The 25,754-nt window shown below is 40.6% G+C and overlaps 1 protein-coding gene across 4 annotated transcripts; it reads right to left on the reverse strand.

Annotated features, from left to right (window-relative positions):
• Window positions 1-25,754, reverse strand: LOC144029825 (junctophilin-1-like). Of its 4 annotated transcripts, none has more exons than XM_077535755.1 (7): window positions 25,152-25,754; window positions 11,996-12,755; window positions 9,082-9,200; window positions 5,572-5,850; window positions 3,467-3,885; window positions 2,909-3,005; window positions 1-513 (listed from the first exon to the last, which is right to left on the reverse strand). In XM_077535755.1, the coding sequence occupies exons 1-6, from the start codon at window positions 25,528-25,530 to the stop codon at window positions 2,925-2,927; spliced, it is 2,037 nt and encodes a 678-aa protein (XP_077391881.1). In that variant the 5' UTR covers window positions 25,531-25,754; the 3' UTR covers window positions 1-513; window positions 2,909-2,924. The 4 variants fall into 4 exon arrangements, with proteins under 4 accessions (XP_077391881.1, XP_077391882.1, XP_077391880.1 ...); XM_077535756.1 differs by lacking the exon at window positions 1-513 and adding an exon at window positions 520-2,715; XM_077535754.1 differs by lacking the exon at window positions 1-513 and adding an exon at window positions 520-2,753.

Consider the following 25,754-nt stretch of genomic DNA (forward strand, 5'->3'; position numbering starts at 1 on the left):
GACGAGGCACAAACTTTATTGCAAATTTCAAGAGTTGCTGGGTGCAAATGGAGCTCAAACACAAGCCATTTAAAAAAAGACTGCAAAGTCCGCACGCTCTTTCGCATTCATCATCAACTTGTGCATGTGTGCTGTAGTTTTGAAACCTGAATCTAATGTTGAGTCTCAGGTGTTGTTATTTTCTTCCTTCCTATTTCCGACCGGTGACCACTTGCTTCAACTTTCAGCGTGCTCCAAGTGGAATCGCAAATCGCCCCCAGCCCAATCAGGTTGTGCCCATGCAGCACCAAAGGCAGCCGTTGAGTCCATCCGGAGACGGTGATGGTGGTGGCGGTTTCAGCTTTCTCTCTCCTCCTGCTTGCTTTCGCCTTGCGCCACTTTCTTCTTTCCTTCCTCACTCATCTATTTTCAGTCCTCCATTTTGCCCATGTCTGCCATTCTGATTGGAAACCATTTTAAAAGGCCCCTGGCTGATGGAGAGTTATCGTCTTGGGTGACAAATTTGGATAACATCTGAAAGATTGAAAAAGCTGGAGATCAACGGAGGAAGTCATCTGTTTTAACAATACTACTGGAATAATGGTGCATTTTAGATTTGTTTATTATTAAATAACAATTGTAATGGATATACAGGTAAATGCACTAGAAAACATTGTCGAAACCAAGATAAACCATATCAAAACTCTTCCCACTATTAACCTGACCACTACCCACCCCCAGTTCTGGAGTGATACCTTAATGGCCCGAGGAATTATTTTCAAAGCTCCTGGCATGTTTTGAATACCACAGTGATAAATTGCCACAGTGGAGAAACCCGCCCAAGCAGCAGAAGAATATAAGACTGTGAAAGTACATGTTCAAGCAAGTACAGAATTCGAGATCTCTTGAACTATATTAAAGTATAAACATAGTTTTACCGACTGGAATGGACGTATGCTGCTCTTCGTGTGCACAACAGAATGAGAATGTTCGATACTAAAATATTCAGAAAGATAACAAAATTTTCCTCTCTAAGTATTTCCATGTGATTTATTTAGTATGTTTTATTTGCAATCATTTTTAACACATGTTCAGCAAGGAGATGGCGTCTGAAGCATCTGTCTAACTTTGTCCTTGCAACACGACCGTTGGTGGTTTACACATTATGAAAAGTCTCAACTGCCTGCCTGCCTGTGAGTGTATATCTGGATTGGGGTATCAGTTACCTGATTGGACAATCACCAGACATGGCTGGTCAGTCTGCACCACTGTTCAAATGTTGGTGTCAAAAGAAAAAAATATCTAAGGTTAAATGTTCCTAAAGTCATACCAAAAAAGCCTAAAAAAAACAAAAAAAAAAAACCCATCCAACCAGCAGTCATCATGCACGACATCATGTCATCAGAGTTGTGTTCAAATTGTGTGTGACTTTAAAACAGTCATCATCTAAGTCTAGATTTCAACTGCAAGTAGAAGTGACACCATTCCAAGTTTGAGCTGTCGAGTGGCACAGTTGGGATGTGTCTCAAAGCAGCGCGAAGAGAAAAGAAACACATGCAACCGGATATCTTCAAATGTGGGTTACGAATCTGAGATGGTTCAGAAACTTGCCAATGTGACCAACCGATTCATCAATGAGCAGCCGTGATATAGAATAGTCCATGTAAGCTGGAGATCATCCAAATAAACTAATCAGTAGGGATTGATATTACCAACAACCTCCCAATACAATGCATATCACGACGCAGGGGTTACAATGATATCGCAATATGCGTGTACCAATATGTGGCATTTTAGGCAGTACGTATCCTGATATTTTATGATTTTACATCCTTTTTTAAAATGAAAACACTCATATGTATACCCAAATGATGTTTTTATTAAGTTGAATGGCAACAATGTTTTCTTCTTCTCATGTTAGCAGCGCTTCCGGTTTACCGCCATAGTGGTTTGGGAAGTTGTCACTTGGCGGGAAGATACTTCAAAGACAACTTCAATTCCACTGACACACCTTCCTATGAGGAAGCAGAATCCGGAGACTCTGAAGCGGACTCCTATCTCTGGTGTTACTGAGGTGGTTAAAAAGCTCCTCAGTGCCGTGGCATGGTTCCAGGGTCGGATGATATCCACCTGGAGTTCCTAAAGTCTCAGGATGTTGTGCGGCTGTCCTGGTTGCAACGTGGCATGGACGTTGGGAACGGTGCATCTTGATTTGCAGGCCAGGGTGGTGATCCCCATTTTTAAGAAGGGGGACCGGATGATGTGTTAGTGTGTTCCAATTTTGCAGCTGAGGTGCTGAGTTGAGTGGACAGTTGTGGCACAGCTATCCATTTACTGGTGGATCTATGTTCACATAAGCTATGGGTGGTGACCAAAAGAACAAGATCACAGATATAAGTGCCTACAAGTTCCCCCACCCACATTTGGCTGTCCCCTACATATTACACTTAAAAGTTTGCTATATTGTCTATATGTGCAATGGCAATACATTCAATTCAGATTCTAAGTAGCCAAAATGAGTTTTCTCCAAAGGGCTTCTTGGATCTCCTTTGAAGTTACAGTAGGATGAGAAGCCTGGCCATCCAGGAGGGGCTCAGACTCTGCATAGAGCCAGATTAGGTCATTTGGTTAGGATCCCGGGCACGTTCCGCTGGGTAGAGGATCCAGGAAAATCCAGGAAAACCTGAAGAGGACCAAGATGGTCTGGAATCCCCTCGAAAGAGCTGGATGAAGTGGCTAGGGAGAGGGAAATCTTGACTTCCCGGTTTAGGTTTCTGCCCATGCCACCCGGTGGATGGACATTAAAGTACAACAAATTTCATACGTCACAGAATCTCAGAACAATGTAATGGTAATACTAAAATTGAGCTCACTTGTCCAATTTTAGAAATGTCAGGATGAAAAAAATATGCATTTTGTTGTTACTTACCCAAGGTCAGATTTGGTCAAGTCAGGAAATGGACAAAAATAATGGCTAGACCCACATTTAATAGCATCACCAGAGCCACCAAGATCGAGTTGGGACCCTGCGGAAAAATTCAGAATTTGACTCCAGGGCAAGCTCGTGTAATATCTCGATTTAACTTTGATTTATCCAAGTAAGGTAATTGAGACCAGATTTTCATTTGCAATGCTAAACTGGATGCACATGGGTCATTTCAGTGCACTGTGAAAAATGGTGCAGGTCTCTCCCACAGCATTTTCTCACTTGTGCTGTGGTGACCCCGAATTGACAGGGACTAAGCCGAAAGTCAAACAACCATTGGTCCAAGTTTGAAATGCAGGATCGGTAGATATTGCACATCCAGTTCCCACGCACTTGTGGGTAGTTAAATCAAACTAAACATGAATGTGTTGTCTTTCTCTAATTATCAGAGCAATGGATTTGCTTTTGTAAAATCTTTCATGCCATTTTCACTAATACTTTTAAGTCGATCACTTCAAACTTCATTTTTTGCATCCAAATACATCTTATGTTAACACTTACCGACTCCTCCTCAACAATTTCAGGGCTAATTTCCACACTTGCTTTCTTGGTTTCTGCAAAACTCTTTGGTTTGTTTGATTCCAGTGCTTTTGCCTTGGAAGACTCTGGAGCTTTGGTGTTCTCTTTTGGTGGGACCGGAGAAGGACTGGGCATGGGCGAGGAGGCTTTTGGTGCTGGTGCCCAAACTTGCTTGGCGGGGGGCGGCAAGCGTGCGAGGCTTGATGGGTGAAAGTCGTCTTCAACTGGTTCTTCAGGTGGCTGCATCTTGACATCCTTGACGTAGTAACCGTGATATTGGGAGTGGATTTGTCCATTGTTAGGGTAACCACTGTTTGGCATGGCTGGTTTTGCGGATGTAGATTCTGCCTGCTGCCTCACTTCCTGTCCGAGAGAGAGTTTCGTTGCTGCCTTTGTAATGCCTGGTTCATAAAAAAATAAAAAATAGAAAGAAAAATAAAAAATAGACAAGTTATGTCTATATACCTTGCACCGGTTAGTCACCGACTACTAGGGGTGTCCCGATCCGATACTGATATCGGATCTGTGTCCGATATCAGCCAAAAAAACAGGATCGGATTTTTTCTGTCCATGTCCAAAAATATCCGATATTTGCCACACATATATAAACAGTCCATTCCACCTTCCACTCCTGATTTTCTATCCGGCAGCGTCTGCAACGAGCATCCAGCGCTCACGTGATCAAACAAACAAGCATGCATGTGAATTAGCTTTTAGCTAACCGAGGAAGAGAGAATGTCAACAGTGTGGGAGTATTTTTCATTGAAAAAAAGAAAAAGACAGCGGACAGCAACATTTGTCAAAAGCCGAAGTTCCCCGTGGTGGAAAATAAAGGGAGAAGTTTAATCTAACCAACCACATCAAGCATTTGAAAAAGTATCACAAACGAGAGCATGAGGATTTTGAGAAGAGAACCGAGGCGAATAATCAGACAGCCAACGCTGTCGGAATTTTCACACCGTAAGAAACTCCCACGGGACGGCAAAAAGGCTTCACGTAAGTATCACTGAAAAGATCGCTTAATTTATTGTGCTTGATGGCCAGCCTGTCAATCGTTAGTAATGTCGGCTTTAAATGTAATTGAGCACTCAAGCCTCGCTACGTTATTTCGAGCCGCCACTATTTCGTAGATTAAACTATACCGCAGATGCATGGTGACGTTCAAAGGTGTATAGCGGCTTATGTGGCAAATGCTAACGCTGTTAGCTTCACCACGGACATCTGGAGCTCAGAGCAACTTCATTTATCATAGAGGAGCATAGTATAGAAGCAAGCTGACGGGGCGGCATGCTGAAATGCTCATTCTTCTTAAAAAAAAGAATCTCCACATTATGCTTGGTCTGCAGAAAGGGAAGATGGAGGAATAGTGAAATTAACCAACTGTTTTTCTACTTGTATTATAGTTACATTTTCATTTTTATTTATTTTAAATTGGAGCTTGGAACACGTTGAGCAGTGAGAGAGTGGCCAATATTGTGTTGGTTATATTTTTTTTGTCCCGCCCGGTGTTCCCACCATAGTGACCATACACTGAGTGTGTGTGTGTGTGTATATATATATATATATATATATATATATATATATATATATATATATATTGAACTTCAAAGAGTACAATTTGTTTTTGTTTACTTTATTCGGGTTATTTCTCAAGGTCCTTTATTTTGTATTTATTTTATTAAAATGCACGACATACTTATTGTTGCAGTTAGGTAATCCAAATTTAGGAATAAACGGGTCATATTTTCTCATACTTAAAGTGCTGATTATTCCTTATTTAAATAATTATCACTTGATCAAGTTTCTTCAAACATTTCATACTAAAGCAAACGTATCATTCCTGCTGATATGGTATCGGACTGATATTGTTAATTTACAGTACTCTAAGCTAAAATATCAGTATTGGATCGGAAGTAGAAAGCGTTGCATCGGGACACCCCTACTGATATGGTATCGGACTGATATCGGTATCGGACAGTACTTGAGGCTGAAATATCGGTATCGGATCGAAAGTGGAAAAAGGTGTATCGGGACACCCCTACCGACTACAGCCGACAATCAAACAATAACAATCCAACACATCTTACCTTCAGTTAAAGTCTCAGCTGTTGGGGTTTTGTTTACTTTCCCAGGAGGCTTTGGTGGAGTGACAGTGGCAGATGGTTTACTGCTGAAGACCGTCTTTTTCACGGGAGTTGGTGAGGGAGTGGGGCTGGCGCCTGGGCTCTGAGATGGAGAATGTGTAGGCGTTGTGCCTTTCCGGTAGAAATGAGGGCTACTTGACGGCGTTTTCTCCATTTTACTCTCCTCGGGGACATCTTTCACCTCCACTGGTTCGTTGTATTTCTGCCGTATATAATCTGGGCCTGCAACACAGTTCCCAAAACTAAATCATAACACATGACAGCTTAATTTTTATTTTTTTTAATTTTTTTACACTTCTGTAGAGGAGCTAATATTCCTTGCACAATCTTTGACATTGAGACTGCCATTGCCACCTACTGTTGTGGATGTGCAATTTCACTTTATTGTCGTTGAATTGAACAGACTCCACAACACTGGCATTCCACACAAACCCTTCCAATGGTTCAGTTCTTCTTACCTGTCCAGTCGCACCCAGTTTGTTCAAATGAAATCATTAAAATATCATCTGTCGCCTGCTTTTTTTCTGGTGTGCCCTCAGGCTCTATCTCGGTCTTTATTACCTACATCCTACCTCTTGGCAATCTTCTCCGTCAGTTCAATTTATGCTTTCACTGTTAATGAATGAATGAATGACCGCCAGCTCTTCTTCTCCACCAAACCTTTTGCTGCTCTTCCTTCTCTATTGGCTGCTTCTCTATACTCCAACATTGGTTCTCATCCAATTTGCTATAACTCAACAGTGATAAAACTGAAATCCTCCTGATACTGTAGGTGCCAAGTCCACTCTAGCCAAAATTGACAGTTTTTCCATTACACTGAATAATTCATCTGTAGCCCTGGGTGTCATCCTCAACAGCACACATATCAACGGCTTCATCCAGTCAGCATACTTTCACTTTACGTAACATCATGTGGCTCAGGCCATTCCTCACTCCCCACGCTGCTGCTGTCGTTGTTTATAGCCACGTCACTGCAACTCTCTTCTGTATGTTCTCCCTCCGAAATCACTACAAAAACAACTTCTCCAGAACTCTGCTGCCGGTATTATAAAAACGATCACCTCCACCCACTGTTTCACTCTAGTCCAGCAACAACTTCACTGGCTCCCCGTGTATACACCATCCAATATAAAATTATTATAAAATTATTATTATTATAAAATCTGCACCTTCAAGGCCATAAAAAAAACAAAAGAACAAAAAAAACGTATCCCACCATATCCCTCCTGCTCCCTGAGTTATTCGTCCTCTCACCATCCCTTCTGCCTATGATCTATCCTATGTGTGGGACAGAACCTTCAGCCACTCCGCTTCCCTTCTTTCTAGACTCAAAACACACCTATTCTCGACTGCTTATTCACTTTAATGTCACCCATATGACATTTGAATTGATGTTCAATGTTCTATCCTTCAGGTGCCTTTACTCCAGGTAGGTTGCCATGTGTGTGTGTTTCTAATTAAAGGACTTGCTTTCTTCTGTGAGATACAGGTTAGCTGCCTATTTTTTAGGGGTGTGAATTGCCTAGTACCTGACGATTCGATTCGTATCACGATTCACAGGTCACGATTCGATTCGATACCGATTAATCCCGATACGAATTTATAAGTCGATTGTTGCGATTTTTTTTCATTCAAATTTAGAAAATACTAATCAGTAAGCTTGTAGAGTGTAAGATTTATATGAAAATGTATTATTTATTTATCTGAAATTTCAGTCTTATGGAGGTTGTAATCTGTTTCATGTTTGAACAGCATTAAAATAAAATATTAAGGCTTAATGTTCCGTTCATATAACATTCTTCCATGCTCAAGGTGTGATTCCTAACCCGAAGTCAGACGTTTTGTTGAATATTTTTCCATTAAAAATGGAAGTTTAAAAATCGATTCACACACACACACAAAAAAAAAGGCAATGATGATAAGACGTTGAATCGGTAAGACTACCGAATGAACAATTCTGAGCTCTTTAAAAAAATAAAATAAAAAATAAAATAAAAAATAAAAAAAATAAAAAAATCGATTCAGCCGATTATTGAATCGATTCGAGAATTGCGCGATGTAGTATCGCGATCTATCGCCGAATCGATTTTTTTTAACACCCCTACTATTTTTAATAGAATTTTTTAATAGAACTCGTTTATTTTTATTTTTTAAAGAATGAAATAAAAACTTTGAATTGAATTGAACGTTCAGAAAACATGGAATGTAAATAATGTATGATTATGAGGGAATGTAAAATAAGTAAGTAAATAAATAAATGAATAAATAAAATTCATTAAGAAATTAATATTTAGATTTGAAAATCTGAATTCTATCCATCCATACATTTTCTTAACCGCCTATTCCTCACAAGGGTGCTGGAGCCTATCCCAACCGGCTTCGGGCAGTAGGCGGGGTACACCCTGGACTGGTTGCCAGCCAATCGCAGGGCACACAGAGAGAAATAACCACCCACACTCACAAGCACACCAAGGGCCAATTCAGAGCACCCAATTAACCTGCCATGCATGTCTTTGGAATGTGGGAGGAGACTGGAGTACCCGGGAAATACCCACACAAGCACGGGAAGAACAAGCAATGTCCACCCAGGAAGGCCGGAGCCTGGACTCGATCTTGCTTCCTCAGCACTGGGAGGCGGACATGCTAACCAGTCAACCACCATGCAACCCATCTGAATTCTAAATGAAGATATTTAATCACTACATTTGCATTATATTTAAAAAAAAAATATAATAATAAATCTGTTATTTTTACATGGAAAAACCGGCAGTTGTGGTTACCAGGGAAACTCTGCAAAAATTACAGTGGGGAAATGTAAACAACTTTACAGAACAACTTGTTTATTTTAATTATATTGAATTTAGAATAAACAGTAACCACAGCTGAATTTCACTAGGATTCAATATCCAATAAACAGAATCTGCATGTAAATTTTACAGAACGAAATAGTATAATAATATGGCAGCATGTGCTTGGAAAATGGTAGTTGATTTGTATAGGGCTTTACTACCTTACAAGGTCCTCAAAGTGCTTTTCACAGCATCAGAAATAACTGGACTTAAGATTACCTTGCTCATGAATCTTTAACACCATCACACTGTGCTGGGATCGAACCAACAACCTCAGGCATGGAAGCCGACCACTCTAACACTAACCCATGACAACCCGTTGTTGTTAAGCTGTCAGTAAAGGACTGTTGACTTTACAAAAAAAAAAAAACTTTTTTTTTTTTCTTTTTTTTTTCCCCCCTTCAGTGTTGATTAAATGATATCAAAAAACTGCATTGTCTATTGGTATTAGTGTGGTTAAGGTGCACAAACACACCCCACTAAAACATACAACCCACCACAGAACTGTGGTGGTACCATTCTGTAAGGCAAAAACTCTGGAGAACTGCACCACTTTCAGTAACCATAAACAACCGTTAAATTGTTGTTCCAACGTCATAGTTACCTGGCTGATGGAAACTTGGTGAGAGTTCTCTGGCCACAGCTCTTGCAATATCTGAATCTTGGCTAGCTGAATGTGCAGCCTGATCTGCTGCCTCTGCTTTGGCTCGAGTGTGAGATGTCCTGCAAAAATCCATAGTTTTGTCATGGCAAGAAAAACGACAAGAGGATGGAGCTGTCATTTAGATACAATTTTGCAAATGCCATATATCATGACTGTGGGCAGCAACATTGCAACCTACTTGCTAGCCTTTGTTTGATCATGCAATACAGTATATCTACAGTACCACTCAAAAGTTTGTAGATACATCGTCTTTTATTGCAATACAGTAGTGCACTTCTGACAGGTGCTGTATGTACCATAAAAGTTGTAAAAAAACAAAAACAAATTCAGATAATCATGTCAACAGCAGTTTCCATTTATTTGAGTGTTCGTTTTGCTTTTGTCTTACACATGCACCAATTGACCCCACCATTGACATTTCACAATCTAATGTGATCCCATGTGCCTTCACAAATACAATAATGCTCATGGCTCATCAATCATTTCTTGATTATTTTAGTTTGATAACATATATTTAGCTGTCTGCATATATTTGGGGGCAGCTTTTGATACCAAAATGGCTTAATTACTTGTATACTGGCTCATGAGTCATGGTTACTACGCCCAACCAACCACCTATTTATAAGGTTTCTAAGGCCATATGAAGAAAATAAAATCAGTTTTTTTATGATTCTGGACTGTTTTGCAGTCAATGTAATACATCTCCTAGTTACAAAATCCCATAAATGCCCCTGCTTTGAAGTAAATATTCTGAAGCAAAAGATCCATGAGGGTGGGACGAGGCATGCAGTTCACATCCAAGCAGCATCTGTGGGAGGCTTACAGTACAACATATAAAACTATAAAAATTTCTGTGGAAATTTTGGATGTGACTGCTGACTCTTGCAAGGTGGAAAAGCCACATGCACTGAACAGTTTGCCAAATCCTGTTGAAATCAAGTCACTTCCTGTTGAAATCAGGTCAATCCCTTGGTGCTTGATTTGTGCCTCTTTCCCCCCCTTCTCCATTCTTTCCTATGGGACTTTTTTGGGGGGGAGCGGAATTGCATCGCCATGGTAACTCAGAATTCCAAGGAAAAAAAAATTCCCCGCCAAGTCAGATCGAGACACATCTTTTGATACATCATTTGTGCCCTTAGGTTTCACGGTTCGGGCTGCATTATTTCTGAAAAATTCCGGTAAATAGAGAAAAATAATAAATGCCGTTTTCTAGGATAGTAATATATGTTTGCTTTGCTTCACAAGCGGTAGCTCTGCAGCAGTCACATAATGATTTGGAACCGAGTTGTGTGGAATATTTTGGAACAGTGCATTTGTTACGTAACACTGATATCCTTGGGAGGTTTGTTCAAACTCATTCAAACTCTTAACATTTGACGAAGTGACAATTATGCTCTGCGATTGGTTGGCAACCAGTCCAGGGTGTCCCCCGCCTACTGCCCAGAGCCAGCTGAGATAGGCGCCAGCAGCCCCCGCGACCCTTGTGAGGAATAAGCGGTCAAGAAAATGGATGGATGGATGGACAATTATGCTGTTTTATTTGCATTGACTATTAACTCAACTCAACTGCAAAATCAGAGAAAATATCATTTACATAAAAATTTGGAAGGCAAGGTGTAGTCATTAGGCTTGAATGGCATGGAAACTGGGTCTCCACTGTTGTTAAGTCAAGTAAAGTTTATTTATATCACCCTTAATCACAAGAGTCTCAAAGGGCTTCATATGCCCACAGTTGACAAATACTAATGACACACCCTGATCTAACCACAGGAGGACAAAGAAAAAAAAAAAAAAAACGGGAAAAACAAGAAACCTTGGGCCGCAAATGTTGGAAATTCTCCTTCCAGGATGACCAGGCTGCAATGGATGCCAAGTGGGCAACAATTTGCACAATATGTGGAGCTAAACCATGTTAATTATAATAGTGTGACAGCCCATTCAATAAGTCGAAGCACTTTAAGAAGACTCCGTCAGGGAAGTGGGTCCTCGTCCAAACCAGGCCAGGTTGGTCTGTATTATATGGTTAGATGGCAATACAAAAATAAATTCCATACATATATTTATACATATTATACAGTATGGCCTCAATTGAGCGCTCCCATTGATGGCTTGTGTACCCCCAAACCTTCTTGTCTTACCATGACTACCCCTCACTCATGCATGTTGACGATTCTCCAAAAGTAGAACTTAATACAACTGATGATTATCAAACAAAAATCATTTTATTTTTTTTTCTTAATTTGAATATTAAATTCTTAGGGATTTGCTCACTTAAAGATAAAAATGTCACATTGAAAACAAATAAGTACATAAAAAGCTATAAATTAAAAACAGTATTGCTTTTAATTATTATATTACTCAGAATATAGAATAAACCTGCCTTAACTCTCATAACAGTTACCACAAAGAAAAAAAGAAAACTGGGGGTACTACTGCCACATATGAAATGTTCATGGGTACAGTAACTGACAAATGTAATGAGACAGCTTGGTGATGAAGTGCAATGTGCTGTAATCATTGATCCTTGGGGTATTTTGCTGAAAGTATGACACAGACTATGGTAACTTTAAAATTGTGTAAAAAATGCACAATATGTATCTTTTTGATGTTGTAAAGTCAGACTTTCACAACCTAAAAGGTGTTTCAAATTCAGGTAAAGCAAAAGGCATGGTGTTCTAAAATTCGGAATCTAAGATATAGATCCTGCCATTCAGTCTTCGTGTGCAACGCAATACAGCTACCAAGAACCTTTGCTTGATAAGTGAGAGTAATTGGTAGCTTGTTTGATTGATGTAATAACTTGCATAGTGATTCACATTTTTCACATGGGATTGTGACTAGGGGTTGTGATTACCTGGAAGTGGCAATCTCGACTTTGGTTTTGGCAATGGCAGCAGCTCTCACTGCTCCTTCAATGGCGCGGTCCACCTTCTGCTTGGTCTTGGTGTTCTTCAGTGGGATTAACTGCTTTCTGATACCTCGGGTCAATACGTTATTTTTATACTTCCCTTCTTCTTTGATGCCATTAGGAAAGATAGTACAGCCGTAGCCATGGCGCTTATTGTTTAACCATTCTCCTTCATACTTCATGCCATTGGAACGCTCCGAGACACCAAAGCCGTTGCGTTTGTCATTCTTCCACTCGCCCATGTAGGACTCAGTAGTGGTTGCATCTACATTGTCTTCGAGGGTCAAGTAGTCATCACCTGGGTCTCCGTCTCCAAAGCTGATGGTGGAATTGGCATCACTTGAACTGATACGACTCATGGTGGTTTCACTCCGTGCTGAGCTGCGCTTGCTGGAGATGGAAGAGCGCGAATCTGATTTGCGCAAACGTTGCAGGCTGCCAAAAAGAGAGCCACGGCGGAATAGACCCTTCTTTTTCTCAGTACCTTCTCCATCTGAGTGGAAGTTGAGCACAAAGCCCCCACGTGTGCCCGCAGGGCTATCAGAAAGACTGTCTCGTAAAACTGTGCCGTTGCTCTGCTCACTGCGCAGGGAAGCCAGTGAGGTTCGAAGTGGTGAGCGGATGACTGATGCCATACCATATGGGACACTCTGACGAACGCCATACCCATGCCGCATGCCGCCAGTCCACTGACCCTGGTACGTCCCTGCAGCAACAACAGAGACAGAAAAGCAGATTAAGATGTTAGAGAGACAGTGACATGTGAAATACTTGATAATTTGCATTAAGCATTTCAGTGAGGAAGGGCCCAGTGTTTTCAAAGAAAGAAATAAGACGTGATAAAAGATTTAACTCATTTGCTCCCAAAAACGTATAAAAATATTCTAGTTTAAATACTGCCATGCTCCCAAACTTATTTATATGTTTTTTGCTTTTGTTTTTTTAATGCTAGAGCATACAGAAGGCTTTGATGCAGCCTCTAACCTGAAGAGGTCGCTTCAAGCAATAGTAGTTATTACAAAAAACAGCCAGCAGGTGACAGCAGAGTATACGAGATCAACAAGGGCCACGTTACAAAAAGCTCTTTTCACCATTGTTTTCAACAGGTTTGTGAATAATGATGAACTTAGTTATATTCTAATGCTAATTGCTGCAAAACGGAATCAGAATATATATATATATATATATATATATATATATATATATATATATATATATATATATATATTTATTTATTTTTTCCCTGATTAAAGAAGATGATGATTTTATAGCAATAGAACGCAATAATCTGTGGGCCTTGCAAAATCAGTCAAGATCCAGTAAAACAGCCGGGAGCGAAGCGGGTTGCTTCAGTGAAAATGGCTGGATGAATTAAAAAATAATAATCTACATTGAGCCTGGGTATCATTTTACAAGTGAGGTACAGTGGAACCATGAAAACAACAGTAGGTAATATGCAACACTTGGGCCCAGTATTTTGTCTTCTTTAAAAGGTACAGTGTGTACTTTGTAGAATTTAGTACCACCGAGTGGTGAACTAATAGAATGCAACTATTTTGAAGTACTCGCACTATGGTGCTTCAGAGAGACCACATTTGCAAGCTTACCACCATTTATTACCAATTAGTATTTGGAGTGAACGAGCAACCTGACAAGCAGGAGCTAGCATGAGCACCAAGCAAGAATGGCTAGCAAGAACGGTGAATGGGAGAAGCTAGCAAAGCTAGCAAGAGCAAAGCAGAGGTAGATAAGCTGTAACCCCGAATCTTGGGATTCAGAGATGACGATAGCAGTGGAAGATAAGCTGTGGTCAACCCATTTCACACTTGTAAACAATGGCTGCACGGAGTACAATGGAAGAATTGCTTTGGAAAAAAAAAAAAAAAGTAGAAGAAGCAGCAGCTCAGTAAATTCGAGATGAGCAACAAAATCACAATCTGTAGGGAGGGAGGGAGAAGCCCGCCTCACGGCAGCAAGTGAACCAGTGAGCAGCCTATCAACGAGGAGCTAGTGATAGCGACGAGCCTAAGTGGCTACTTACCAGCTAACAAGAACTCACTCAGCCAAGTGCAATGGACAAGTTCTAGCGAGGGGTGGAACATGGAAGCACTACAAATCCTTTTCACCGTCTAAAACAGTACCACAAACTTCAGTATGTTTGAAGCTGCGCACTGCAGGAGCCCCAGTCCTAAACCGTACATTCTTAAAGAGGAAGTCAAGTAAAAAAAAAAAAAAAAAGTCTTCACAATAATATATTGCACGCCCCACTAGTCTAAACACAGTTTACTGGTTAATGTTACCTTTGTGGAATGATTTGCAGCAATTTGTATCCTTCTCAGGGGGCGGCCATTTTGCCACTTAGACTAAAAATTACATCACAGAGCCTAAGGGCTCAAATAATGACCAATCACAGCTCCCCTATTTTTTGAGTTTGGTCATGTGACTTTCCCAAGCTCAGCACCACACTGTCCCTTATAGACCCTTCCAGTGTGACGTCACGTTGAAGTGCGCCTATTGCGGTGGAGGGCAGGACGTCAATGCGAATGTATTAGAAAACAATCAGTGTGACCTAGAAAATAGGCAATAGGTTTGAACAGTTGATAATGTTATGGTGAACTTGTGCATGGCAGACGGATGCTCTAATGGCTCAAAGAGAGATGGGATCATTCTTTTGGCTGCCGGCAGCGATTCTAAACCAGGCTGAAGACAGTGAGGAGTGAAAGACGAGCACGGTGGCTAGCGTGACTGCAAGCGAAACTACGACACAACTGCTTTGCACCCACAAAAAGTACGAGGAAATGCTCAGATAATTTTATATCTGAGGTAGTTTTTCTCTTTTTCATATACAGCTGGTCATAGCATTGACCTCTGATTGTAAATTCGAGGCAGACGTGATGAATGTGCCATATTATCTTGAGTCTAACAATCATTCATACTTTTTTTTGCATAAGTATTCAAGTAATTTTGAACAAAGTTAACGATTTAATATGATTATCACAATTAACACTAACTCGGCTTGATTTCTGCTGAGGAATGTTTTGTAAACGTGCAGTCTGTTTGTTAGCAGCTAGCAAGCTAAGATAGCTCGAAGACTTCGATATACAGCAAGACGAGAATATCCGGACACAAACGATTTAATGAATGACAATTTACACCATGAAAGTAGTGATCAACGTACTGTTTCAACCAAAAACAACATACCTTAGGCTTCCACTTCCACTTCCACTTTTCCCTTCAACAAACTCCTTTTTTTTTTTTGTAGCTAGCGGCTCCAAACAGCTGGTTTCAATTATTCGCAATAATGTAGTGTCCTACTCGGGATGTTTTTGTGACACTTGACATATTTCCCACTTTTTAACGAAAACGCTCGCCGAAAATCAAGCTCTCTACGTTGCTCTACGTTGGATGTTTGCCCTCCAGGAGGCGCAGCAGGAGCTAAGCGGTGACGTCAGCTGGAAGGATCTATAAGTGCGCACAGCAGGTATGTTTTTTTTTTTTTTTTTTTTTTTTTAAATTACTGTTGTCTTAATATATTATTATTACTAATTTAGTTTCTGGATTTTATTTCAAGTTATATTTAAAGTAGAGTTTTGCTAGTTGAATAAATCCATTTTGAAATCATTAACTATGTTGATAAGTTGGAATTTCAATATCAACCAAAAATAATTTTTATTTTTTTTACCATCGCCCAGCCCAAGCACTACTGCCTCACAGAAAGAACAGGTGTAGAGTTTTCTCCAAGTGTTCCAGTTTCCTACAACTAAACATGTGTAAGGTTCATTGACCAAGATCTGGATTCGTTCCCCATGCTCGACATGGTTGCTGCTCATTGCTCCTCAGATAGACTAACTGCATAGAATACATTTAAGTGTGTATTGTCCTCGTGGAAAGTAAAGTACCTCAGCTACTAAAAATGCTTGAATCATTGTGGATTTTTCTGAGACATAAAATCAGGTTACGTAATCCTTGAAAGACAAAATATATTTCCTGCAGTGCAATGAGCAAAAAATGAGTTTGTTTGTTTTTTCCAACTCACAAGCAGATGAAATTCTAACCATCTCAAGAATATTCTTTGATGATAAAATAGCTTCATGGTCTGGTTATGAGAGGTTTGGCCTCAGGCGTGGGCCCTGGCTCCGATGAGTTAGCTGGAGAATGTGAGAGTGAGCTATTTTAAAAGATGGAAGTAACTCGAGACACTTGGAAGTCTGTTGGCTTGCCAAAGATATCTCAGAGCAACTATCTTGCTATATGGAAGAAGCCTTACCAACTGACTTGACGAAGGAGCTAAAAAGAAAACAAACAAAAAATGCGATAAAGGTGTCTACTCAGCGTAGAATCTTACAATTCTGCAAATGATGAAAATTCAACAAACCATTCAATGTATTGTACTCAAGGAAGCAGGGTTCTACATTAACAGTGGTCAGAGGCCATTGCGTGACTTAGTTTTCAGAAGTGGGCATCGTCATTGACTGTAATTGATGATTGATGGAAGTGCCCAACTTGTGGCGTGTGCTTCAGCACTTTAAGCGAATGCTTGATAATGCAAAGCCTCACAAAAATACACGGATTGAGAAGGATCGTGTGTACTCACAATCGACAGAAGTAATCCTGCTTCACTCGGTGCTCAGTCTGTGAATTTTTTCAAGGCTTTGCATTATCAAGTATTCGCCTAAAGTGCTGAAGCACACACCAAAATGTGGGCACTTCCACCAATCATCAATTCCAGTCAATGACGATGCCCACTTCTGTTATATTTGTGAAAGCCATAATTCCCATCACTAGTTCAGGGTGATTTGGAGCCAATCCACTCACTCTGAGCTGGTCACCAGCCAGTTGCCAGGCCAACGGAAATTTCATGTTGCTTGAACAAAAAAAAAAACAAAAAAAAAAAGAAAAGAAAAAAAGATAGATATGCCCCATGCTAGGTGTACCAACTTTGAAGCAATATACAGTAGGTAAGATAAGCAGACTCACATTATGAGCAGAGAAGACTCAAGCTGTATCCAATTACTGAGATGATCTCTTCGGTGGATGACTTCATGATTCTGTTATGATGTTTAGTGCTGTTACCAGTTTGATTTTAGTAGGTTTGTACTAATGTACTTCCTGTCATTTCTACATTTTGCTGACATAACACTTGACCACAGTCAAATCAAGCATATTAAGGGGCACTTTTAGTTCAAAATTAGCAAAGACCTTCAATCTTGACACATTAATTACTGGGACAAAAATTTCCTGTGGAGGACTGTTGCTTTTCATTTGCACATATGGAAAACAGGTTGAATACAAATCGAGAAACTGAACTAGATGTAATGTGGGTGTCAATAGAAAAAAAAAAACACACCAGAAATAGGAAATCCAGATCCAGAAAGTAAATATCATGCCAGAGTTTGGTACAGTGCTTCTACACACAAGAAGCATCATGCAGCTGGGGTACGTTCGTAAATTCACTCTTGACGCTGTTAGAATGGTGTGTTCAGAAAGGCAGAGTGCGCTCAGAACGTCTTTCCGAATGTATTTCTGAAATATAAAGCAGATTTTTTGAATGTGTATATTTTCTACTGTAGTCAGCAGTGCTGACGGGCCACACATAATTAATCTTGTGCCAGAGGCTGCGGGCCGGTGGAAATTTAATCATGGGCCGCATTTGGCCCCCGGGCAGGACTTCGGACATTCCCTGCTCTATAGTGTGTACTGCATATATAATTAGAAATTAAAACATTTGACACTTTGGTATATTAATATCTGTGACAAAACTAAATGAGAGAAATAATAATGACCCGGAGGGTGTGTTCCTTTCAACAGGATGATCACAACATTCAGCCTTCTTAGTAAGGTCCATTCAGAGGTTCTAAAATTCTCTTCTCCTGCGGCTGGAACTTTGAGGTGTCAAACTGTTCTGGGCTTAGCTGTTTAAATGGCATTGTTGATTAGTCCAGACCAGGGGTGTATAAGTTCGGTCCTCGAGAGCCCCTCTCCAGCCTGTTTTCTATGTTTCTCTCCACCAACACAACCGATTCATGATCGGGATCGTTAACAGGCTTCTGCAAAGCTTGCTGATGAGCTGATCATTAGATTAGAAGTGGCACAAAACCCATGCTCAGTTTGTTGTCCTATATTTATGGGCAAAAATTGCTTTTCACACACATTTACTGTAATTATGACTTTTGCCCGCATTTGTATAAGTCTAGAGTCAGCAACCTTTACTGTCAAAAGAGCAATTATAGGTCACATAAATCACAAAAAATCTGTCTGGAACTGCAAAACCTTTGAAGATACAGTGTATAGTGTTCAGTCTGTTGTACTCAGGACCCAAGAGCTAATTAGAGCGCTTCCTCCTCTTCCCTTTTTTTTTTTTTTTTTTTTGTGATGTTTCATACTTCATTTGTCATAATTTTTTTTTTTTTTTTAGACTTTTATGCCTTTCTGTCAAATATTTGAAATTTTTGACAATTTCATGGACATAAATCTGATTTACACTGCCAATGTTAAACGAAACTCCATTGTATACAGAGCACGAAGAAACACAGTAAATACAGCAGCACAGTTTAATATTACATGGTATATTTCTGACCTGATTTTGTGGCATGCACATTTATGTACCTCGATATTTGTGAGTTCTGTTCGGAGTGGCTGGACGGCAAGTTGTGTTGTGTTGGCCAACACGCTACAGTAGTACCAGTAGCTACAACAGGCCCAGCTTGTCTTGACTGAAAGTCGCAAAAAAACACAGTGAATTAAATTAGGGCTATAACGATAAAGTATGGGAACCTAAACTCGCAATACTCAAAGACACAGCGACATCTTAATTCTCATATGGCTACTCATTTGGTCTTTTTAATTAGTTTTTAAGATCATGGGAACTGCATGTTGGTTTTTGGACTTTTTTACATGCAGAGATTTCGCCAAATTCTCTGAATGTTTCAGATGATACAGTATTATGGACCAGAGAATAGAGATGATGAAATCGCTGAATTCCCTGTCAGTGTTGCCACGTTCAATCAACCACATGTGCAAATAGACTTTCCAATGTAAATATATGAGGAAAGCATGAAAATAAAAACTGCAATTACAGCTCAGTTGGAATTTTTTATGCACTGCATACATTTGCTGTGCAAAAATGAAATGAAAAATGAAAGAATATGAGAGAGGTGCGCACGGGACCCCACGCCCAGCTCAATGATATCAGCAGGATAATGACATGCTTCAAAGTGAGAAAGACGCACAAAGCAATCTCGCCAGCGTGTACCGTTAGTCAGTGGGCTGGTTCTCGTTCTCAACATTTTTTTTTTTTGGGGTGGGGCGTCTGTGACTCGAGTCGATTGTCTCCCTCACGCTAATCACCAGTCACTCGTTGATCCACACCCAGAGCAATTTTTACAACTCTTCAATGATTTGAGGTCTTTGCTACATTAAAGGTTATGTATCATGGTATTTTAAATTAAGCCATTAACTATAGGCATATAATGATTAAATATTACCTCTGACACCATGGCAATGTAATTTTTTTTAATGAAATATTAGGTATTTTGCTGGCTATTTTTCTAATGCGGAAGTAAAACCCCCGGTTCAGTAAAACCCCGCTTCTCCGCGCGTGTGGTTGCCACACCCCTCTCGTCCTAACAGCCAATTCACACTGACTGAGGAGCGGTTTCTGTACGGCATTCGTACGGACTACAATTCACACCGAATGCTTTGCGTGAGCTGCACGTGTCCGGATATCTGCACCCGTGAGACCACAAGATCAGAGGGGTTCACACTGGAGAGTTGAGTTCACGAGATAAGAGTGGTAAACAATAGCCACGCTTGCCTGTCGTCACATCGATATGCTTTTTGGACATTATTTCTGGGACTTTTACCATGGCTCTTCTACCATGTGTAAATACGGTTTGTGTTTAAATCGTGTTATTTTGTCATGTTTAATTTATTCTGAGCTCGTTTTTTGTCTTTTAAATGTCAGACTCTTGTCAAGCTATGTAGTTAGCTAGCCCCCCCCCCCCCCCCCCAAAAAAAAAAAAAAGAGTTCGCAAACAGTTTTATTTTGAAATATACTGGATCTACCTTGATGCCGACACCTGGCTTCCTGTCCGGCTTGTGTAATTTCTTCAGCTTCATGAAAATGTTCATGCGGAATCCAGAAAAAATAGAAACCTTGCAGAAACCTTCCGCATCTAATACGTACCGCACTGCAACTGGTGTGAATTGACACGCAGACTCAAATGCTTTCTAGTCCTTGCGTCGACCGTACGGATGCCGGTCCGCATCTGTTACGCATTCAGTGTGAATTGGGCGTAAACTGGCTGTTGCGCACATTGCCCACAAAACTCTGGAACGCTACGTTCAAGCACTCCTCTAAGTGGCCATGCGAGACCGGCCAGCATTTGCAATACAACCGAGTCTTCCTTAAATTTGGAAATTGGATGGATGTTCAATTCTTCATAAAACATTTCTAACAAAACGGCTCCTCAAGAAATCGTAGTGGAGGAAGAGCGGAGGAGAGAAACACAAACCCAGGACCTTCTGCTTGGAGGGTGAGTGCGCTAACCACTGCCCCATTCATCCAGCTACATTCAACAGCCCATAAATTTTACTTGTAGTTTACACAAGTATAAGCCACGAAATTTAATTTAATTGTCATTGCACTTTGCTATTGCAAATGTGAAGGATAATTGGGAGGGGCTGGTGCATGGAGAGCAGAATGACGAGTTGATGAGTTTTACTCCACTACCCTTTTAAAAACATATGCTAGCAAGTGAAAGCATGCTACCTTATGTTTTGAGTATATTTAACCGTGTCTGAGCGCAATAGTGCGGTGTGCCTTGTGTATGTGTTTTTAACACAGAAATGGCACCCGTAACTGAGACTGCGCCTTTTAATACGATGTGCCTTTTGGCCGTGAAAATACAGTACTTTCGCATCATTTAAAAGTATGAATTTGAGAAAAATATCCTTCTTGCTGAGCTAGGAAATGTTCTTATTAAAATCCCTCTTGAGGAGAGAGAGAAAGAGAGGGAGGGAGAGAGAGAGAGAGAGAGAGAGAGAGAGAGAGAGAGAGGTTGATTGATTGATTTTGATCATGCGTGAAAATGACTTTCGAGATAAACAACTAACAGACAAAAGTTAACTAACAAAACTAACATGAAACTAAAAGTTAAAAGAAGACTAGATTACACAACTGAACAGGAGTATGAAGAATTAAAACAACAATAAGAAGAACTAAAACAAATGACACGCCAATATGTCAAAGAGTCGCAGTGTAGCACCAGCTACTGGCAGTGAGGACTCACTCGATGCAATTTTTTATTTTTGCCTCACATATTGGTAGCTGGTATCGGCATTCCTCCTTTGAAAGAAGGCTGGTGTTAGCCTAATCCCAATAAGTGATATTGGCACACGCACGTCCCTATAAAATAGTAAACGCATCTCTGTCCTAGGTGTGCTAAGCAGACAGTAAATCAACCAATTAATGTGAATCAGGTCACAAGCATAAATAGTAATCTCATGAATGTGTCCACATCACTTCATGATATGTGCATGAACATTACAAATGTCATATGCCCAATTATGATGGGGACACTAACAATGAAATCGATTTGTTTCTTATCCATTCTATTTCTTTTCCCATGCCTGTCTTTGGAATAATGCATTGTCGTTAAATCTGAATTCCAAGTAAAATGTGAGCAGCAGCTACACAGAGATCTTTAACAGTGCTAAATATGAAGGGAGTGCAAAAGAGGCACATGCCACTCCTTTAGGAAGACAGGTTTCATGTAACCACAAGTTGGTAAAAAAAAGCCCTCCTTAAACAATCTTGTGAGGGCAGTTTATTTCATTGCCATAAAGCTGAACTACTTACCGGTTTTTACTTTTACAATACCAATGGTCTTCTTTTTTTTTCTTTACATTCAGTGGCTTTCATACAGCATGGTTTCTCAAATTGACTATATGTAAAGGGGCCGCCCTGATATACTTATCTATAACGGTTAATTGTTGAATTCCCTCCAGGCAAATGGGGCCTGGAAAATAGTCTAAACGTAGCCTCTGAAATAAATACCGTACGTCAAGTTATTGAATGGAGATCAGCCAACTAAGCAGCTCAAAACATATGGTGACAACCATCAGCTATGTTTTCCACACTCTGCGTTCAGTCAGCACTACAGTACAGTGCCTATAAATAAAACTGACAACCTCAGTAGAGTAGCAAGTTAGGATTCAAATGCTATTTTACCATTGTTAACATGCAAGCTGATCGCAACTACAGAGTATATGCAACAAAATTAAGCCCCTTGCTCACTCGCTCTATTATATAGCTAGCTGTTTTAGAGTTCGGGGCTTGTTGCTGATGGAGCATGATGACTATTTCATGTGTACTGATAGATAGAACGTGGCTTACTTTGAGTTGTCGTATCTTATTTATATTCTGAATAAAGTTGTATTGAAACTGACACCTTATCACAACACTTATTGGAATCATATCTTTGAAATTGTATGTATACATAAATCCATATTCTTGTAACTTAAACAGATGCTATGTTATATACTGAATGGGTGTGAAATTTCTTCCCGTCATGTTCTGGGATTTATTTGGTTTGGGGTTTGGCACGTTTTCCTTGTGTCCTGTGTCTCTTGTCAGGTTAATGTGTTCCCCTGTGCCTGTCATCCTGGCCCCTCGTGTCATCCAACCAGCTCCCTCAGCCACGTGCGTCTTGTCCAGGTGTCTCTTGTTGTCTCGTTAGTATGTGTATTTAGTTCCCTGCCTTCTTTCAGTCGTTGTTGGTTCATTGTCGTCACACCCTTGCCATGTCCTGACCAAGTTCTTGCCTCGTCATGTTTTAGTTGTTCCTTTGATTCATGTTTTGGATTTTGGAGTAGTACCTCGTTGGAGATATGACAGTCCTACTTTTAAGTGATGTGTCCTGCATCCTGCTCAGGATGCTGGTTTGTCCTTCTTTTTAAGAAAAATGAGCCGATGTAGAGGTGATGTGACCCAACATCAACTGGTCTGTGATTGGCCAAGAGCAGCTTCAGTTAAAAATCTCATATTACATTGGTTCAATAAATATAAACAAAGCTCCACGTTTGGTTATCTGACTACGTCATATCCTCGCCGTCTTCTTTGACAGCAGCGCTAGCAAAAATGCCAAATGGCCGGACATCTTTTAATATTAAATGGACGAAGGAGCACAACTTCCTGGCAAAAGCAGTCGTGATTCATTTCACGGTTTCTGCACGCTTGGCCGGTGTGATGTGGACGTGAGCAGTTAGGGCAAAGCAGTCATAGAACGTCACGCGGGGACGGAAAAGCATAAAAGCAAGAGGCCAATAGCACCAGGTGCGTGTCATCATTGAAGACATTTTTTCGTTGCTTGCTTTTCAAAATAAGTTATGTGGCATGTTGCACTTTTACAGAAGCATGACACTGCTTAGTGGTTTAAAAACATGGTACTGTCAACTAACACATCACTAACTAACTATCACACAGAAGCAGTCCCCAAAACGGCTGTTTATTTCCAAGACAAAAAAAATCTGTTTCTCCAAAAACCCATCATCTGATTTCAATTTGTTGTGTGTTGTACTCAGTTTGAACTTAGTTGCCATTCCAACCAGACAATCTTGTCAGAGTACTACTTCAGTAAATTCTAAAAAAAACAACAACAAAAAAACAGATTAATAACTCAACTCAACTTTATACTTTATTTATAAAGCACTTTAAAACAATTAAAATGTTGTTGACTTCTTCTAAAAGTGGATGTAATAAGCAGCACCAAGATCAGTCAGAATTAATAAACTGGAACCTCATTTGACAGACTTTGTTCATTCCAAGGCTGTGTTCACAAAACAAAGCAATCATTCCATAAAAATGAATGAAAACAGAAACCGTTCCAAATTCCAGCCCCAGAAATATGTCACCTTCACACACAGAGGTGCCCCAGCACGGGTCAACTTGCCCAACCCTCACAGCGAGCTGCTGCACGACCCGCTGCACCGCAGCTTTGGCAGCAGGGCAGCTGCTGTAATTGCTCGCGAGCTAGGGCATGTCTGGAAATGTATTCAGAAACAAGATTATTTGTGAATGTGAACCAAGGTTGCACTTGGGGGGTGGCATGGGCGCCCCTGTGACCATGTCAAGTTGTCCTTGAGCAAGGTACTTAACCCCCAGTTGCTTTGCTTGTGATGCTGCATTATCAGTAGGTGAATGACTACGTGTTAAACTGTTTTGACTTGAGTACCAGGTAGAAAAGAGCGAGACAAGTGAAAGCCAATTTACTGGTGTGACAGGTTCAGCCTTGAATCCTTTTTCAGCATGCTCCTCAGTCTCTTTAGATCAGTAAGCAAAGGTGTCAAAGTAACTCAGGCCCCGGAGGAAGATCCAGCCCGCCACATCATTTTATGTGGCCCGTAAAAGCAAATCTTGTGCATGAACTTCAATGAATCTACCAAATTGTCATACTGTATGCATTAATAAGTACATTTAAAAAAAATCTCCTGATAGTTTGTTACAACGCCGGAAATGCCCTTTTTACAGTAACTTGAACAACTATTACATTAACATCTGTTTTTAAAACACGTTATCCATCAATTATTTGTATATAATGACAATTAAACATTTATATCACAGTCATAACCATCCTGAGTGAAACCCTAACTACAATGTGGCCTGCAACAAAAATGAGTTTGACACTTCTGTTCTAAACATATTTGTAGGCCATGCTTAAACTTACCAGGTGAATTCACAGGTGTATCACTTTTTAAAATTGTATAAATAATTTCAATTTTCAAACGTGATTTAAAATGCAACTGTTTTCTGCACATTTTGAGACAATATATGAGTGTTTGTAATAAGTGAAGGGAAGATGGTGGGAGTGGATGTGATTACATTACTTAAAATTGCAGACTAATGTACAGGAGTGTTTAGGTACCATGTGCCAACAACTTGTAAGACATTTGACTGTCCATCTCTCTGAATGATATGCCCATTTGTCTAAGCTATGCTTATAAATAATTCTGTTTTTCATAATTAAGACAAAAATAATACCACATAATACTGTCCAGGAGGAACTCACTTGTTAGATCATCATCTAATATACGACAGACTTACCCCCATCAGAGTAAGTCTCGACGCCATAGCCGTCCTGCAGCCCGTTACTCCAGGTGCCCTCGTACCTGGCTGGTGTGTTCAGACTCTGTCGTACTCCGTAGCGACCCTTGAACCCGTGCGTCCACTCTCCCCGATATATCCACCTGCCCTTAGTTTCTACGCCGAGTCCGTGCCGCTTCCCTTGCGCCCAGTACCCATGGTACACGTTCCCGCTGGGCCAAGTGTACACTCCGACCACTTCGAAGCCGTTGGACCACGAGCCAGAATATTCGCCCTGGCCCTTGGGTCCGGTGCACACACCGTGGCCGTGAGCTTTGCCGTCCTCCCAGCCTCCGCAGTAGGTGCCACCATCGTCAAAGTCGAAACGACCGCCCGTCATTCAGAAAAGGAGTATAAAGTAGAACTTTGTTACTTGAGAAACTTTGGCGATTTTAAAAGCGCGTTACTGTGGACTGGCAAGACCCGGAGAGAATGCGAACTCTCAGCGGGGGTAGGAGGGGAAGGCTGGTGGGGGGCGGCTGGGACCATCGGGAGTGACGGGACATGGAGTACGACAGGCGGCACAGTCACTCCACAGCTGAGAGCCGTGATGGTTCTCGCTAC

The sequence above is a fragment of the Festucalex cinctus genome, chromosome 1 (genome assembly GCF_051991245.1).
Source record: "Festucalex cinctus isolate MCC-2025b chromosome 1, RoL_Fcin_1.0, whole genome shotgun sequence".
NCBI classification, from domain to species: domain Eukaryota; kingdom Metazoa; phylum Chordata; class Actinopteri; order Syngnathiformes; family Syngnathidae; genus Festucalex; species Festucalex cinctus.